At 37.5% G+C, this 16,357-nt stretch overlaps 1 protein-coding gene across 1 annotated transcript; it reads left to right on the top strand.

Annotated features, from left to right (window-relative positions):
* Positions 1-7,939: 7,939 nt before the first annotated feature.
* On the top strand, positions 7,940-15,917 carry tnfrsf1a (tumor necrosis factor receptor superfamily, member 1a). Its single transcript, XM_032558200.1, has 10 exons — positions 7,940-8,189; positions 10,221-10,310; positions 10,407-10,497; positions 10,610-10,732; positions 10,830-10,985; positions 11,081-11,159; positions 11,746-11,795; positions 13,349-13,521; positions 13,606-13,717; positions 13,820-15,917. Exons 2-10 carry the CDS (start codon positions 10,257-10,259, stop codon positions 14,116-14,118), a joined length of 1,137 nt encoding a protein of 378 aa, XP_032414091.1. The 5' UTR covers positions 7,940-8,189; positions 10,221-10,256; the 3' UTR covers positions 14,119-15,917.
* The last annotated feature ends 440 nt before the right edge of the window (positions 15,918-16,357 follow it).

Raw genomic sequence — 16,357 nt, 5'->3', positions numbered from 1 at the left:
TATCCATGAATAAAACATTGTAGTTTTTACCACTAAGTTAGATAACAACAACAAGTCTTATTAGTCATGGGGTTTTTTTAGTCTGGTGTATTTATTTACTTACTTGCACTGCCTTTGACAGTTGCTAATTTATGCAGAAACAGAATCTTGTCAGACTAAGTTACCAAATAATGTGATGGTATTGAGAATACTGCAGACAGCAGACATGTCAGCCAGCAACTTGTCAAATGCATGCAGACAAACACAAAGTTAGATGTGTTTTAACGTTGCATTCTGTTATAATCCTGAGGTGTGATTCAGTTTTTCTAGTGAATGTGAGTCAACTTCCTTTTCTGTTAGCAGTTTCTTCTCATAAGGAGCTACAGGTTGACCATCAGTGCATGGTGATTGACTTTTACTGTTACGATCCAGCCCCTTGTGCCAGTGATGGTTAGCTCTACAGTTTTCTGAGTAATTTACAGCAGCTTGATTTCATACTTACCTTGTTCCTTGAATGCTCCCAGGTCGATGAAGACACTAAACTTCTGAACTCCATTCTCTCACTAGCTTTCACTCTCCACCTATCGTATCCTCTTCTGGACCTTTACATGTCCCCCAACTAGACACCAGAAACATCTGCTGACCAGGACTTTATCGAGTCTCAGCTTACCCTGTTTCCACCCTCCTCTCCTTCCTTCAAACTGTAAAATCCAATCAAATCAGACTTTATTTATGTAGCTCATTTCAGCAACAAGGCAGTTCAAAGTGCTTTACATCATAAAAACATAAAAGCATTGTCCAGAAACCAGAAGCAAAAGTTAGATTTTGTCAAAAGCCATCATCAAGATCATCAATGCATGTCGAATATGTTGGTCAGTGTTCCAGTGATTATGTTTAAAAAGCAACTGTAAACAGGTGGGCTTTTATTCTAGACTTAAGGGTACTCAGTGTTTCAGCTGTTTTCCAGTTTTCTGGAAGTTTGTTCCAGATTTGTGGTGCATAGAAGCTCAATGCTGCTTCTCCATGTTTGGTTCTAGTTCTGGGATGCAGAACAGACAGAAAATATTAAATTTTCTGAAAGTATGAAAGTATTGTGGCGCTAAACCTTTCACAACCTTATTATCTAACTATAGTATTTTCTAATCTATTCTTTGAGCTACAGGGAAATTGAAGCTCAAAGAACTACAATGTGAAGTGTAAGGACTTTAAAATTGGGAGCAACAGCGTTCTGGATCAGCTGTCTGAGTTTTTAGACAGACCTGTGAAGACACTGTTGCAATAATCAATGTGACTAAAGATAAAGTCATGGATGATTTTCTCCAGATCTTGCTGGGAAAATCATCCCCATGAAGAAGGAAATATTCTTCAGGTGATAGAAGACCGGTGTTGTAAGTGTCTTTATATGACTCTGAAGGTTCACATTTGAGTCAAACACCACACCTAGATTTTGGGGCTGATCACTAGTTGAGAGTCACCTGGTAACGTCTTAATGTGGAGCTTTGTTTGACCTGTGTAGTTACGGTAACTCTTATTTCTTGTTAGAATCTGAGCAGGTGGATATTAAGTTTGTGGGGTCCCAGGACTGAACCTTGGGGTACTCCACATGTGACTTCTCTCCACTTACAGATTACGTTGACACAAAGAAATCCCCGTTCTTTATTTAAGATTTGAACCAGTTGAGTGCTGCACCAGAGTCTCCAGTCGTTTCAATAATCCGTAATGGTCAACAGCGTCAAATGCTGCACTGAGGTCCAACAGAACCAACACTGTGGTTCTTCCACAGTCTGTCTTTATGTGGATGTCATTGAACACTTTGACGAGGTCAGTCTCAGAACTGTGGTGAGACCAAAAACCGGACTGAAAGACAACAAAGCAGTTGGTCAACAGATTTTCAGTAACTTTACTGATGTATTAAAGATTAGTCTTTAATTCTGCACTAGTGATTCATCCAGATTGCTCTTATTTTGTATTAAAGATGATGCTTTCCTTCAACAATTACTTCTTGCCACGTTTAACATGCTGTCCTCTTCCAGACGCTGCAGAACCCTGAACCCAGAAAAACCTCCTTCAAATGCTTTTCTTGTAATTAAACTCTCAGTCTGTGATTCTGTATGTGGGTCAGAAAACTAAGCTTAAACATTAGCTGCTCTTGAGGTGTAAAGATAAAATAGAAACAGGTCACGTACAACCCGTTTATAACTCGGTGTAATCGCTATTCTTGTTGCAGCTTGTTGACTGCGTACTATTTTATGTGCGTGTGTGACTGTGTGTCAAGATCACACAATTACACACTGACATTTTTTAATAAATATCTGGTGTATTTCATTTAGTTTTTAAAATAGTAGAAAAGGGAATCAGCTTAAGAAAACACCACTGAGATGAATCCTTCCGGCTCCAGCAGAGAGCCCAGTTCTCAGTCCTGCCAGAAGATGCAGCTCTTATGCTGCTGCCCTTCAAGCTGCTGCAGTATTTAGTCACTCTACACTGATAAATCACTGACACGTCATTCCTAGACCGTTTTTATCTGAACAGAGAGGGGAAGGCTCTAAAACAACTGAATTTATTGAAAATGTGCTATTAAAGAAGCAAAAGGTTTAAAAAGTTGATTAAATTAATGAACAGTTAAACTTTTCTTTCCTTGTTGCTTTGGGGGGATTTGCCATAAATCTGTAAATGTCTCATAAATTATGGTCACACTTTCTGATTCTCAATGTTTGTGATGGATACTATGTGTAATAAGAGTGAAATATGAAGAATTTAAATGTTGTAGGACTGCTGTTCTACACAACTACTGTACACTACAAAGGTATTAGCACCCTCCAGAGGTTTTCAAATGCCACCTATAAGATTTACATGAGTGTTTGTTTGGTTACTGAAACCCCCTTTAGCTCATTTCAACAATAAACAGCTAATTTTCCACATGCTGATAGAAATTTGCATATAAAGCATACCTGAATATTTAGAAACTGCAGAACAGAATGATGCTGTGTTCAGTTTGTTTCAAAAGTCAGACCTGGGAATGATGTTGGAGTTAAATGTGTTTCTGTCACAAGTTTTGTTACTTGTGTGACTAGTCCAGCTGCTATTAACAATCCTAGTTTTTGTTTCTGTCTAACACTGGTTCAAACAACCAGAAATGCAGATAAAAAAACTCATTTTACTGCAGTAAATTTAGCTATGTTTTATATGTGCAGCAGTCATATCTGATACTGAACTGAGGATAGTTCAGGGTCTCTGACTCGGGTGGAAATTTTATTTCGTTCTAACTTTTAATTGGAAAGTCCATCTTCAAATTGAGCAAACGGTGTTTTCTTAAGCTGATTCCCTTTTCTACTGTATTAAAAACTAAATGAATAATGGTACAGTATTAGTTTATAACCTTTAGTTGTAAACTAATAACAACTAATAATCTTTACTAATAACTGTAAAGGTTATTAGTTTATCAGTATTCATTACTCTGTGACCTTGGATAATCAATACATCTGTGATTTTGGGCTCAGATGCATCTTATTCACACCGATACTGGAGAATAGATGTGTATGTCTTAAACTTAGACAAATTTTTCAGATTATTATTTGCAAGACTCTTTGAAAAGCATTATTATTTTCCTTCCACTCCACAACTGTGATGTACTTTGTGTTTGTCAGCCACATAAGATATGAATTGAATATATTAAAGTTTATGGTTGCCGCATGGCAGGATGTGATATAGTTAACAGTGTGTTGGAAATTTGTAACGGATACATAATTAGCAAAGTTTTATGATTAGCAGACTATAGTCTGGTCTGAATTATGCTCCATTAATTGAAGTTTGTTTAAGATGCAATTTGTCATTCATGAAGCTTCTCCATTTTGAAGTTTCTAATTAAAAAATCCAAATCTTTTCTGATCTCACTCTCTTGACTCCTACATCGTCGTTATTGTATTTTAAGTCTCCCCTCTTTAGTCCTGGTGATCTTTTTTTGATTCAATCAAGCTTCTCTCTTAACGAGTCCATCCACTGACTCCAACTCTAACAGAAAATGAGTGTAAGTTACCGCCCTAAAGAAAAATCATATCCAGAGTGGAAAGATCACATGGTTACCACCAAACTTCCTTCAATGACGGGGCAACTTGTAGTAGGTGTGAGAACTTCTAGAGGTGAGCAGTAGTAGCCACCAGATTCTCTACTCTGTACACACCCTTTCCGAAAACCAGACCTTGTAACTACGTCTTAGTTGACTCTGCAAGAGTCTTTTTTGGGTACAAGTCGTGCCAACTTTCAACATCATCAAACTGATAAGAGGAAGGCATGGATGAGCTCATTTTTCTCAGAAGCCAGGCCACCAAACGTGACCTTCTTTCAACCATAACTGCAGCCCAAAAAGTTTTAAAGGGGCTGCCTCGGGGGATCTGCGGCTCTAAACCAACAGTAACATTCAATCAGAGTACACAGATGAGTGGATCAGCGATGACTGAGCATCAAACTGCTCTGAAGTGACTGAGAGCTAACCAGCTCATACTAATCTAGAGGTTTCAGTATTACCAACTGCTTGACCGTAAGGATTAGTACGTTTGAACAGAATTTAACATTAAGCTGTACCAGGAACATGTTGACATTTCTGTAATAAAGTAAACAGTCAATCATAAGCCACAGTTTTACGCCAGTCCCCACAACTTTCTTAAAGTGTGACTGTGTGGGAAACTAAGCACTGTATTTTTACGCTGAATGCATGCAAAGCGCCTGTATTCTAACAAAGGCTTAACCTGAAACCAGTTAGAGGAAGAGCTGAGATGAAGAGGCCTTTCTTTGTTTGCTAAGGAAGGATGTGGTTTTTCTGATGAAGCATTCTATTTTTCTTTGTTGAATGATCTTTCATTTTTCCCTCCCTTATATAAGGTGTCCTGTCAGGAAAGTCTACTCTGATTAAAAATGATCTTCTAAAAACAATTTGTATGGCTCAGCTACACATCACTGCACTTTGAACCTTCACCAATTGATTCTGTATTGGTTGGTTTGACCACATCTTTGACCAAATAAAAGATGTGGTCAACGTCTACATTTTGATATTTATTTAATCACATGGACTAATTTTAAAATACAGAATAATAATTTTATTTTGGTTCTCTTGGAGTTACTGTTTTTGAGATTTCTTCCGAGCAACATGTAGAAATAAACCGCTATTTTAACACTTTTTAAAACTATTTTTCCTCTTTTTTACGTTTTCCACTGAATAAATCCCGCCATCATAAGTTAATCGTGTGAGATAAGGTCTATTGAGTAACAAGTTGTACCCAAATTGGCCACAGGAGGTCAGTAAATCCCTCACAATGTATTTCTTTTTAATTTTAGAGAACTTAAATGCATGAGAGGAAGGAATAAAAATACTGGGATGGATTTAGACTTTGTATCATCTTAGCAGTAACTAATTGTGAAAGTGGATTTTATAAAAGTTACATAGACTCCTCAACTGGTTTTTTTTATGCAGGAGAAATAGCTTAACTAATATCCACACGCATGGAAAGACACAAAATATAGAACTGGAAGTTCTTGTCCAAAGCTCATGTTTGTGTAAGCAAAAATAAAAGTTCTAAAATTGTGAGGAATGAAAAAGGTAATGCAGGGTCAGAAAGAAAAGTGCATGGACAATTACGCAGAGCTGAGTTATATTGCAGGGTGTTGCTTATAAACCTCTCATTACAGAGATTGATGGATGTGGAGAAACTCAGAAGCGCAAAGTTTACTGGCAATGGTCTCTAAAGTGGGAAATGATAAAAGATTTATTTGCTAAATGTAGCCGGAGACACCTCCAGGAGGTTTTCACATGACGACCACTGATTCTGGAGAGGCAAAAAGCCAAAGTCAAAATGCAATTTTAGTTTAGTTCTGCTTTTGTCATTTGTAAAGAGGTAAGGGTGAGGTTGAAGTGCACTATGTGCTGTGCAAAGTAAAGAAAATACATAAGCAAAGATAAAAGAAATAAATACCAAAGAAATCAATTAGTACATAAATTTAAATGTACATTACATGATAGTTTGAGGTTCTTTTATTTCACCAAGAAGTTGAGAGCAATAGATTTTGTCCAGTACATTTAAAGCATAAAATAAAATTCTGAGTCACAGAGGTTAAACTTAGAAAAAATTAGAACCTCATTGTATCATCATATCACAATAAAGTGAAACTTATCATACATATTAATTATATGCAGAATCATATATTTTAAGTGGTAAATTCTGTAATTTAATAATTGCAGTTTAAAGTGAATGGAAACCCAAAATTATAGTACATGAATGCATGTACTTTACAGCAGTCACTGCTTGGTTGTGGCTCCTTTTGCATTACTTACTGCATCAATGCAGCATGGCATGGAAATGTTCATCTTCTAAGGTGGTAAGGAAGTCCAGGTTTCTTTAATAGTGACATTCAACTTGTTTGGTGTAGCATATATCATCATCCATCCATCCATTTTCTAACACCCTTGTCCCTAGTGGGGTCTGGGCGAGAGGCGGGGTCACCCTGGACATGTCGCCAGTCAGGACACACAACCATGCACCCACACACTCACACTGAGATAAATTTATTGAGACAAACATTGGCATATCCAATAAGCTTCTTCCTAGATGTAACTAGAAACGTTATATGAACAAATGCAGATGTTCAAAACTCTTTTTTACAAATTAAAAAAACAAACAATCATGATATATTACAATTAACCAATTAACCTGACAGTCATGTTTTTGGACTGTGGGAGGAAGCCGGAGTACCACATGCACAGGGAGAACATGCAAACTCCATGGTTCTGGTTCAATACCCGGGCCGGGAATCGAACCCAGGACCTTCTTGCTTCAAGGCAACAGTGCTACCAACTGCAGCCTCACATATAGCATCAGATTTGCCTAAATGATATTGTGTGTTGTGTTAAATACAGCTCTGGAAAAAACGAAGAGCCCACTGCACTGAAAACCTCCTGGTTATTCCACCAGAATTAAAACTCTTCCTGAATTAAAACATTAGTATTGTGCCCATTTCTAAATGAATATGAACTTGTTTTCTTTGCATTATTTGAGGTCTGACTGTGAACTTGGTAAAACACATTAAACCAACACCAGTAGAGGGCGTAGTTGCTAAATTCAGTTCCTCTCATCTTTCTCCTGACTCTCAGACCTTGATTTCCAAAGAAAATGTCAAATTCACTACCATTTTAGAGGAGGTTTTTGGTCAACTATTAAGCAGTCATGTCCTTTTTCTCCTTAGTCCAGAATGTAAGATGAATCTGACGGCGTCTCTGGCTCTGCATTGTCTTTAACGGGTCTGTGTGGTGGTTCTTCAGCACTGACTCCACCCGCAGGTAACATTTGTGAATCACCTTTTAAACTTTTGAATTAGCTGTGTTTCACAATCCCCTGAGAACTGCAGATACCCCGACTGCTTGTACAACATCATGATTGGTATCAGCCTCTTGATGTTGACGTCATGTACAGGTCACAACAAGCCCGTAACATAATAATAGTTTTGAACTGTTAAATACCTTTCAGTTGGCATTGATTTCATGTCAAGTCAAGTTTATTTGTGTAGCACATTTCAGCAACAAAAAAGTTACAAGTGATTTTCATAAATACAAAAAAACATTAAATCAATTCTCAAGCAATAAATTAACATTTTCTGAACTGAATTTGATGATTTAATTTATTGTAAGACATTATCAATACTGAAAGGTATAATATTTGATGTATATTAGTAAAACATATCACTTTTTAAAGTTTTTTGGCCACATACAAATATCTGTATGTTTATTTTGCCCTGGGATTTTTGACTGACATTTGTGACGCCGTCAAAATACAAAAGAGTAAAAAATTTAGAGAGAATACCCTGGAAGATTTTTATGATTTTTATCTCATTTATATTCCCACTCCAGTCATGTGATTATCTGACAGCCACCCAGCGCATGTTGCGCAACCAGTATGTAGCCACTCGTCTGACAGACTTGGGGTTGTTTTCTTGGCCTTCTTGCCAAACTGTCTCACTATTCCTTGAAATGCGTTCGTCGCGCAGCCATTTCCCGGTTAAACACGCCTCCATCCTCAGCAGCGAGCCAAGCAGCAGCTCCGACGGTGCCGGGCGCTCCTGGTGAAAGAGCAGAAAACGGCATTTTTAGTGAAAAACAAACCCTGATCCCTGATGTGTGGAGGAAAAGCACCGAGGGATCCATCGCTCTGACTAAAATTCCTCAGGTAAGTCACAGTAAAATATTTCTGCACGTTTGTGGGAACAGCGATTCATATCATGAAGGTGCAGTGGGCGTAATGTGGTGCCTGAACCGAAACTATAGGGAAAACAGTTATAATTCTTGCATATTTAGATATTCCCAGCGGAGTTCGGGTTTGTGCGAGTGCTTTTAATGTGGCAGTCTAAAAGGTTTTGGAGTTGTTGTTGTTTTTATGATAAAGTTTGTACCACAGTCTGAAGTTTGCGCGGCGCGACAGGGAAGTGACGGCTGCCAAACCGTGGCGCAGAAGTGACATCTACTGTAAAACGTTTTATCTCTGTAGCCCTAAAACAAACATTTTAAGTAAAAATCTACGAAGAATTTACAGTATAAGCACTTACGTGGTTAAAAATAACAATTGAGTTAACTTTAAATTGAATTTGTTTTATAACTTTTGAGTTTTGTTGTGCCTGATTCTCAATTTAAAAAAAAAACACCTCAGACTTATCAGATCCAGTGTTTTGTCATCAGCTTTGATTTGGTTTGCGTGTTTCCTGTGTTTCTAGAGAAAATAATAATCAATACTTCAAGTAGACTGAGCTGATTCTTTGACTAATCCCACATAAAAATGACACGTAACGTATAATAATGAGTAAATAAGGGGTTTAATCCACAACAATTGAAAACCCTGAAATGACTCTTTTTGGACTTTTTTACAGCTCTTAATATCTACATCCACTTGAGATCAAATGGTGCAACAAATAACCAAATTGTCGCAGCTGATTAAAACAAAATCTACAGGGACCAAAAAGTGGGTTATTATAATGTGAGCTCTGATGGGCACAGCTCCTCATTTTAAGGCATAACATTTACTTTCCTCACATTTTGTCTTATCAGATGCTTCAGGTGCTGAAAGGATTGTTAGGAAATCATTATTTTTGAACCGAGGATGCGTTAAAAGATCATAAAGAATGATTATCTTTCCTGTTGTAGGTAATACTACAGCATCATCATTGTGTATGAATCCAGATTAGTTCATGCTAGTGGATGGGAACACCTGGACCAAACTATTGTGGGCTTCTACAATCTGAAAAAAGTCAAAAGGTCACACAGGTTTATGAAGACGCTTTTTAATGAAGCTTTTCCCCTCTCAATTATTTACAAAGAACCCAAAGATTATTTACAAGAAAAATGGATGCTGGAGTGCAGGAGCAATAATCTGTTGCACACGCTGATTATGTTTTATTGAAGGCATGTCTGATATAGGAACAATGTAGTGCTAAAAACAAAAATATTACAACAGTTTTAGTTGATTTTTTTTATACATTGTCTTTATCAGGTAGAAACTCTGGAAATGTTTTCAAGGTTCTGCTCCCAGTACACATGACCAGCATGGACTCTTAGTTTTTGTTACTGAGAACCAACTATGCTGGGTTTGTGCTAAGTGAAGATGCCAATAGAGTTATATTTATTTTTCAAAATAAAAAATAAATCTTGAAAATTTTTAGACTACCCTTTAACTACCGGGATCATTTTTAGCCAGACTCACCTGAAAGTTTGTTGTAATTTTAACATTCAAAACAAGGTCTTAGAAATGTAACCAAATATAAAATACCATAAAGTCAACATTTAATGCTTTTCTGTTTTAAATGAGGCGAATTTCTCAGTGTACAGTAATATGTTTGCACTGATAAAAGCTTTCTTAAGAATGAATTGGCCTGAGGCCAGGCAGCCTGTAACAGTGAGTGGGAGGGTGAATGTTTGTAGGAAGAAGGCGATTCTGGGGGGTTGATGGTTACCAGACGTTTGCTCACTCAGCATTCAAGCACAGATGAAAAAGCAACATGAATTAGAAGCAGATCATGAGTTCAATCCGAGGCACAAAAAGAGACTTTTGATGTGGTTTATGCAACAAAACAGATGTTTTTGCACTGATTCCTGGCAATGTAAAATATTCCAGTGAAATTTCACAGAGCAAATGGCTTTTCTGTAATTCTTTTAAAGCATAAAGCACAGTTTGCATTGAAGGTGTCGTTCACAGACTGTTTTCTTTCAGGTGGTCTCAAATGGATTGAATTTAATCCATAGAAATATGGAGGGAATAAGAAACCAAGGAAGACGTACCTTCACCTTCCTGCTCCTAATGGTGAGAACGGCTCCAAGTTCATAAAACATAAAAAGTTACTCTTTTGTGGAAATTACTGTTTGCAAATTTATGCTTGTTATTTGTTCTTTGTTTTAGCTAATGAGCAGTGGTGTGTTGATGATAGAGAAGCAATGTGAATCCTGGTACTATGAAACGGATGGAATATGTTGCAATAAATGCCATGCTGGTACAATAACCCTACGATGATTCAGGCAAATAAAGAAAAAAATCTTATGGTGTCATTTTAGGGTTTTTAACTGGATTTGTTTTGTTTTTTTGTTGTTTGTTTGTTTTTTCAGGTTTTAAACTGGTAGAAAAATGTACTAGCAATCAAATAAGTCGCTGCACACCTTGTGGTGATGGTGAATTCTCAGACCAGATAAACTTCAGTTCCACCTGCAGAAGATGCAAAAGGTGCAAAGGTAAAGCAACATTAGCTTTTTCTAACACGATGCGTGTGAATTGTGTTCAGCAGTAATTAAATTGACTCTCATTTTAATCACGTTTGCTTTTTTACAGAATCAAAGAATGAAGAACAGGTATCACCATGTCAAAGACATAGCAACACTAAGTGTCAATGCAAAAAAGGCTACTATAAACATAACATTGATTCAGAAACATACGACTGCGTCGAATGTAAAAAATGTGGACCTAATGAGATCTTAATACAGCCATGTGAGTCTTAACATCTTATTGAATTATAAATTAATCTTTCACTCAGTCGAGGCTTTTATCTGAACCCTTTTTAAATAAATACTTGTGCTCCACAGGTACACCTGACACAGACACTGTGTGTGATTGCAAGGAGAACTATTTCAGAGAGAAGGGCAAGTGTGAGCCCTGCAGCCGGTACGTCAGCCATGCTTTACTTTGGCGCTCTTCGTTCCCATCTCTCTGCTTCTGATGGGATTTTTTTGTTAACACATTCATTTGGGGAAGTTGTTTTGTAGAATTGAAACTTGCATCTCACGTCCGACTTTGTTCAACATTTCCATTTGTTGGCAATACAGGAGAAGTTATGACACACTGAAAGTTGCTCACTGGCAATTTTTAAGCCCTTAAAAAGAGCTCGGTATTTAAATGGAAATTTAAAAAAAACAAAACAGATATTTGAAAAAACAAAAATATGAAGTGTTACATTCACTGTTTCTTTGGAGCTTTTATGTTAATTATCGAATAATATGTCAAAGCAGAACTCAAATCACATTCAGGGAATTTAACCTCATGAGCTCTACAGATGTTTTCTGTCCATTTCCTATCAAACTGGTAGAGCTTTATTTGGCGTTCATTTATGCCTGATGGTATCTTTCAAAGAGTACATGCAGAGTTACAGAGCGGACGCTGTAAAAGCAAGTCAGCCTTTATGTTAATCACTTCCTATGAAGACGTGCTACTTCCCCTCCGTGTTCTCAAACATCCTCTTTGTTCTTCACAGTTGTTCTCTGAAGTGCGCACAACACTGTACGACTCCTGCTCAGACAAAAGGTAAGCGCTAACACAGCCACCAACAACAACCACACAGTCCCACTAAGAGCAGCAGTGTTTCCAAACTTCACACTGACTAACTTTTTCTTCTCCTTTTTAACTTCTGGGACAATGACTTTTAAAGTTTGAAAAATTTCCAGAAAACTACTCTTGAAAAAGTTATATCCTAGTTTTCACTCCTTTGTAAGGAAAACTGCATTCTCAGATGAGGCAGTAGTTGTGACAGTAGTGTTTGGTGGTGGGGCAGTTCTCCTTTTCTGTAGTTTCTGTCAACATCAGCAAACCTGTGACACAGACAGTCACTGCTGGTAACCTTATACAATACAAAGCATTCACATCCCTTGACCTTTTCGTGTTGTGTCTCATGATAGCCACAAACCTCACTGCGTTTCTTTGGGATTTTACTGTGAGAACACAAAACACAAAATGCCACTGAATGTTTTCCTTTTTTTAAATTGAGCTTGAAAAACAGGTATACATTTATGTGTATTCAGCCCCTTCTACTCTGATATCCCTAAATAAAGCTAACTGCAACCAACTGTGTGCAGTTTAATCTCTCTGTAACAACAGCTGGTCTCTGAAGGCCTCTGGGGTTTGTTAGAGAGCAAACATAAAAACCAATAAACACAGCAGAGGTGTTGGGGTTAAAGTTGTGGAGAGGTTTTAAGCAGAATTAGGTTATAAAACAATGTCTGATGGATTACTTTTCAATCCATCATCTGAAAATGGAAACAGAATAGCAATACTGCAAGACACAGATGTCCACCTGAACTGACAGACCAGGCAATAAGGCTAAAAATGAGAGAAGTATCCAAAAGCTCTGGAGGAGCTGCAGAGATTCACAGTTCAGGTGAGATAATCTGTTGACAGGACATCTATTCACCATGAGCTCAACAAATCAAGAAGAGAGGCAAGATGAAAGCCACTGTTGAGAGAGTCTAATGGCTGTAGCATGGTGGTGGCAGTATTATGCTGTGAAGATGTTTTTCACTAATAGGAGCCAGGAAGTTGGTCAGAGTTGGTAGAAACATGCATAAGCTAAATATACTGCTATCTTGAAAGAAAACCTGCAAAAGTGGAGCTTCCCCTAAAAACAGGAAAACAATCAGTGCGTATTTGTGTGTCAGTATGACCTAGTCAAAGTAAGAGATCTGTGGCACGACTTGATTACAGAGGCTGTCCATCCAATCTCTCTGGGGTTGAGATGTTTTGCTAAGAAGAATGAACAAATATTTCAGTCTCTGGATGTGCCAAGCTGCTGAAATTAAAACAAAATAAATAAATATACATTGCATCTTTAAGATTTATATTTGTAAAGCAATGTCGAGTGAATCATTTTCCTTTCTCTTCACAAGTGCATTGGTCTATCACTTAAATATGAACAGTTCTGTGGTTATTAGTACATTCACAAGAGTAGTAATGATGTTAAAAATCCACAAAAGATCTAATTGTATTCACCAAGAATGCAATTTAAAGAAAGAATTCAGCAATCAGATACAACAAAGTAAAATATTTCATGTTTTTTGACGAATAATCTCTGGCTCTTTCTCAAGGTCCTACCCATCATCATCCACAGTTTATGAATATGATCATCGGATTTGCAGTTCTGGTTGTTTTGCTGGTTTTGGGGATTTTAATCACCTTCATAGCCACAAAGCGGTCATTCAATAAAAAGATGCTGAGTCTGTCCTCCAAATCATCTGTCCAGCAAACGGAGCAAAGCCAGGTATCCTGACTGTCCTGTGTGTGGCTACTTTGTTCAGTTTTATGTGCGTATATGATTAGTAATACTTGTTTTCTTGTCTGCTAGGATTTCCTGGTGAGTATTAATGAGCCTTCAGTGGAAACCAGTCTGGAGGACGCTACCGAAACCTCTTTTGGTGAGCAGGAGTTATCCAAGCTGCCTGACTGTGTCCCGATGAGTAAGTCTATTACTGCATCTGTTGATTCAACTCATAAAAAAACAGAAAGAAAAAAAAAACCCAACCGTGCTGACTCTTTATCTTTCCCCCCCCGTTCTGCAGTCCCCGACTTCATCTACTCAGTACTGGATCTGGTTCCCTTGCAGCAGATGAAGCAGCTGGTTCGCTCTCTCGGTGTAACGGACACAGAGATCGAGCAAGCAGAGATGGATAACAAGTACTGCCGGGAGGCTCACTACCAGATGCTGCGGGTCTGGGCCCAGAGGGCGCCGCGGACAGTCGGAGGGGGAAAGAGTGAAACTGTACACCGGCAGGTTTTGGAGGAGCTCTTAAGCAAACTGAGGCAGCTTCACCTGAGCCGAGCAGCCGAGGAACTGGAGACAAAGTATGCCATTCAGTGATGTAATCCCCGCCAACCTGGATTTAAAAAAAAAAAAAGCTTACAGAACCAAGTATTGTTCACTTAGAAACCCTGCAGAAGGTGGATTAAAGTGGACACGGTGCTAAAACCAAAGTTTTATTTCACCAGCAAGACTGAGAGCTTTCCCTGGGATCCTCCACACCATTCACTATGCCAGCAAAGAATCAAACGGGACTCAAGCAAATGGACCAAACAAATGCAGCTTTATCAAGAACTGTTTTTAATATGAATGTTTTTATATTTACTTAGATGTAGATGAGAGGTGCAACACAGATTCCCTTCGTCAGTTGTGAAGATTTAAAGTACTTACTGTAACAAAAAGTTGAGAAACATCTGACTCCGCTCAGTTAAAACTAACATGATCCTCCATTTATATCTGTGGTTAAAATTCAGATTTTATGTCCTGAAAGTTCAAAATCTGTCTGCAAGTTGAAGATAATTTATTTCTAAGCATGTTATGCATTCAACTTGAAGAAAAGTTGAACCAACGGAGGTTCAAATAAACAAAAAAGTAAAACATCTGACTTTAAATCAGAAGAAAAAACTGATTTGTGGTTTTCTTGTCTAAGATATTTTGGGGCTTGAAAACTGTGGTTATCTTCTCATCTACTGACTTACTGTTGCCACTTTAGAACAAAATCAAGAAATATTAATTTCATTTAACATTTTAAGCTTTAGAGACTCCTTGTGTTTTTTAACGGAAGCAAAACAATGCCATTAAGTTTAGTTTTAAACTGAAAACATTTCCATAATAATTTTTGAGCTACCTTAAAAATCTAAAAGTTTACCAGGTTTTATTGCGTTAATGCAGGAGAGAGTAGACAGAGAAAACTGGTAACCAACACTTTGGTAGTAGAGTGATGTTATGTTTGAGATTTCATTTAAAGTGACCAGTTTCTGATGAATTGAGGATTTAAATGGGTCCAATTCTGAGTTTATGTTAGTTTTGCACCTTTCCAGCTACTTTTTGAAAGCATATTGTTCCTGTACATGTTGCGCAGTTAGACGATTCAGCCAACTAGCCTGAAGTAGAAACAGGAAATTGCCACAAAATATTTTGTTTAACAAAGGCTTTTGTTTAAAAATCAAACCTTTTGATTGGTGCTTGTTCAGAAGTTAAACAGATTTTATTTTTAAACTAATTTTACAAAAAATGGACTCAACTAAGTCTGCACTTGTTTTATTGTGATTATATTGTCGGTCTTTTCATGCAGGAGTTTCACAGTAGAGAAGTTTTATATCTCTGAAATATATAAAGCATTTTTTACAGAGCTTTATTATTTTTATTATTAAGAGTTTAATAGATTGTAATTGCTGTGTCATTTCACTGAGGTCTGCTAAGCTACATTTTTTATAACTATTACACATTTTCACTGTTGTAACTGAACTTAAACATGCAGATAAAATGTGGTCTGGTTAGATTAAAGCTTGTCATATTTTCATAGCAGTTCCCTGTTGTGCTGGAGTAGAAAAAAAAAAGTTAGATCTGCTTTGTTGGAAACAATGAAGCTGGGGAAGTGTTTTGTTCCTCCTAAGCGTAGAACAACTCTGCTGTGTATTGCAGGCTTTTCACCGCCTCAGTAGCATTCTTCTAAGCCCCAATCATGCAAGCATTATCCGTGACACGCCTTGTCTCAAGTCTGTTTCAGTTTTTATACTCATGCCATCCTTGGAGACGAGCTTGGGACGGAAGAAGTGTAACTCTAAAAGCACTTTTATGTTGCTTGACACTGTATTATTCGTTTGGGTTTTGAATAAAGGTGTTGTGAATTTTTTGCATGACTGAGTTGTGTTTGAGACTCATCTGAGGGTGCGTGTGGTGTCCGGGGGAGAAAAAGGGGAAGAAAATATTTGAGGATGTGTATTTAACTGCAGGCTTTCTGCCAATTTGCATTCCAGCATGATAACTTTAACACTTGGTCACATATTTAACCATAATAGATATAACAAAAAGATTTTTGTCCCTCATGACAGACTGTGATTTTTTATTTTTCCTCTTCCTGTTCCTACATTCTTGCAGTTAAATTCCCCTTTTTAAAAACATGGTAAACATCCTCTACAGTTTTTTTAATGATTTGAGTGAGAAGAAATTTTCATTGACATGGAACAAAAATTGATCATCGTCAAACAAATTAGCCCCCACCTAAGCACTCTGCGCCTGCGACACATTAACCAGGCCCAAGCACTGATTTGTTGGCTGCAGAAATCCAGTTGTTCCC

The sequence above is a fragment of the Xiphophorus hellerii genome, chromosome 3, assembly GCF_003331165.1.
Source record: "Xiphophorus hellerii strain 12219 chromosome 3, Xiphophorus_hellerii-4.1, whole genome shotgun sequence".
Taxonomy (NCBI): Eukaryota; Metazoa; Chordata; class Actinopteri; order Cyprinodontiformes; family Poeciliidae; genus Xiphophorus; species Xiphophorus hellerii.
The sequence above is the reverse complement of the archived record's forward strand: the minus strand, read 5'-3'. Positions and strand labels throughout refer to the sequence as shown.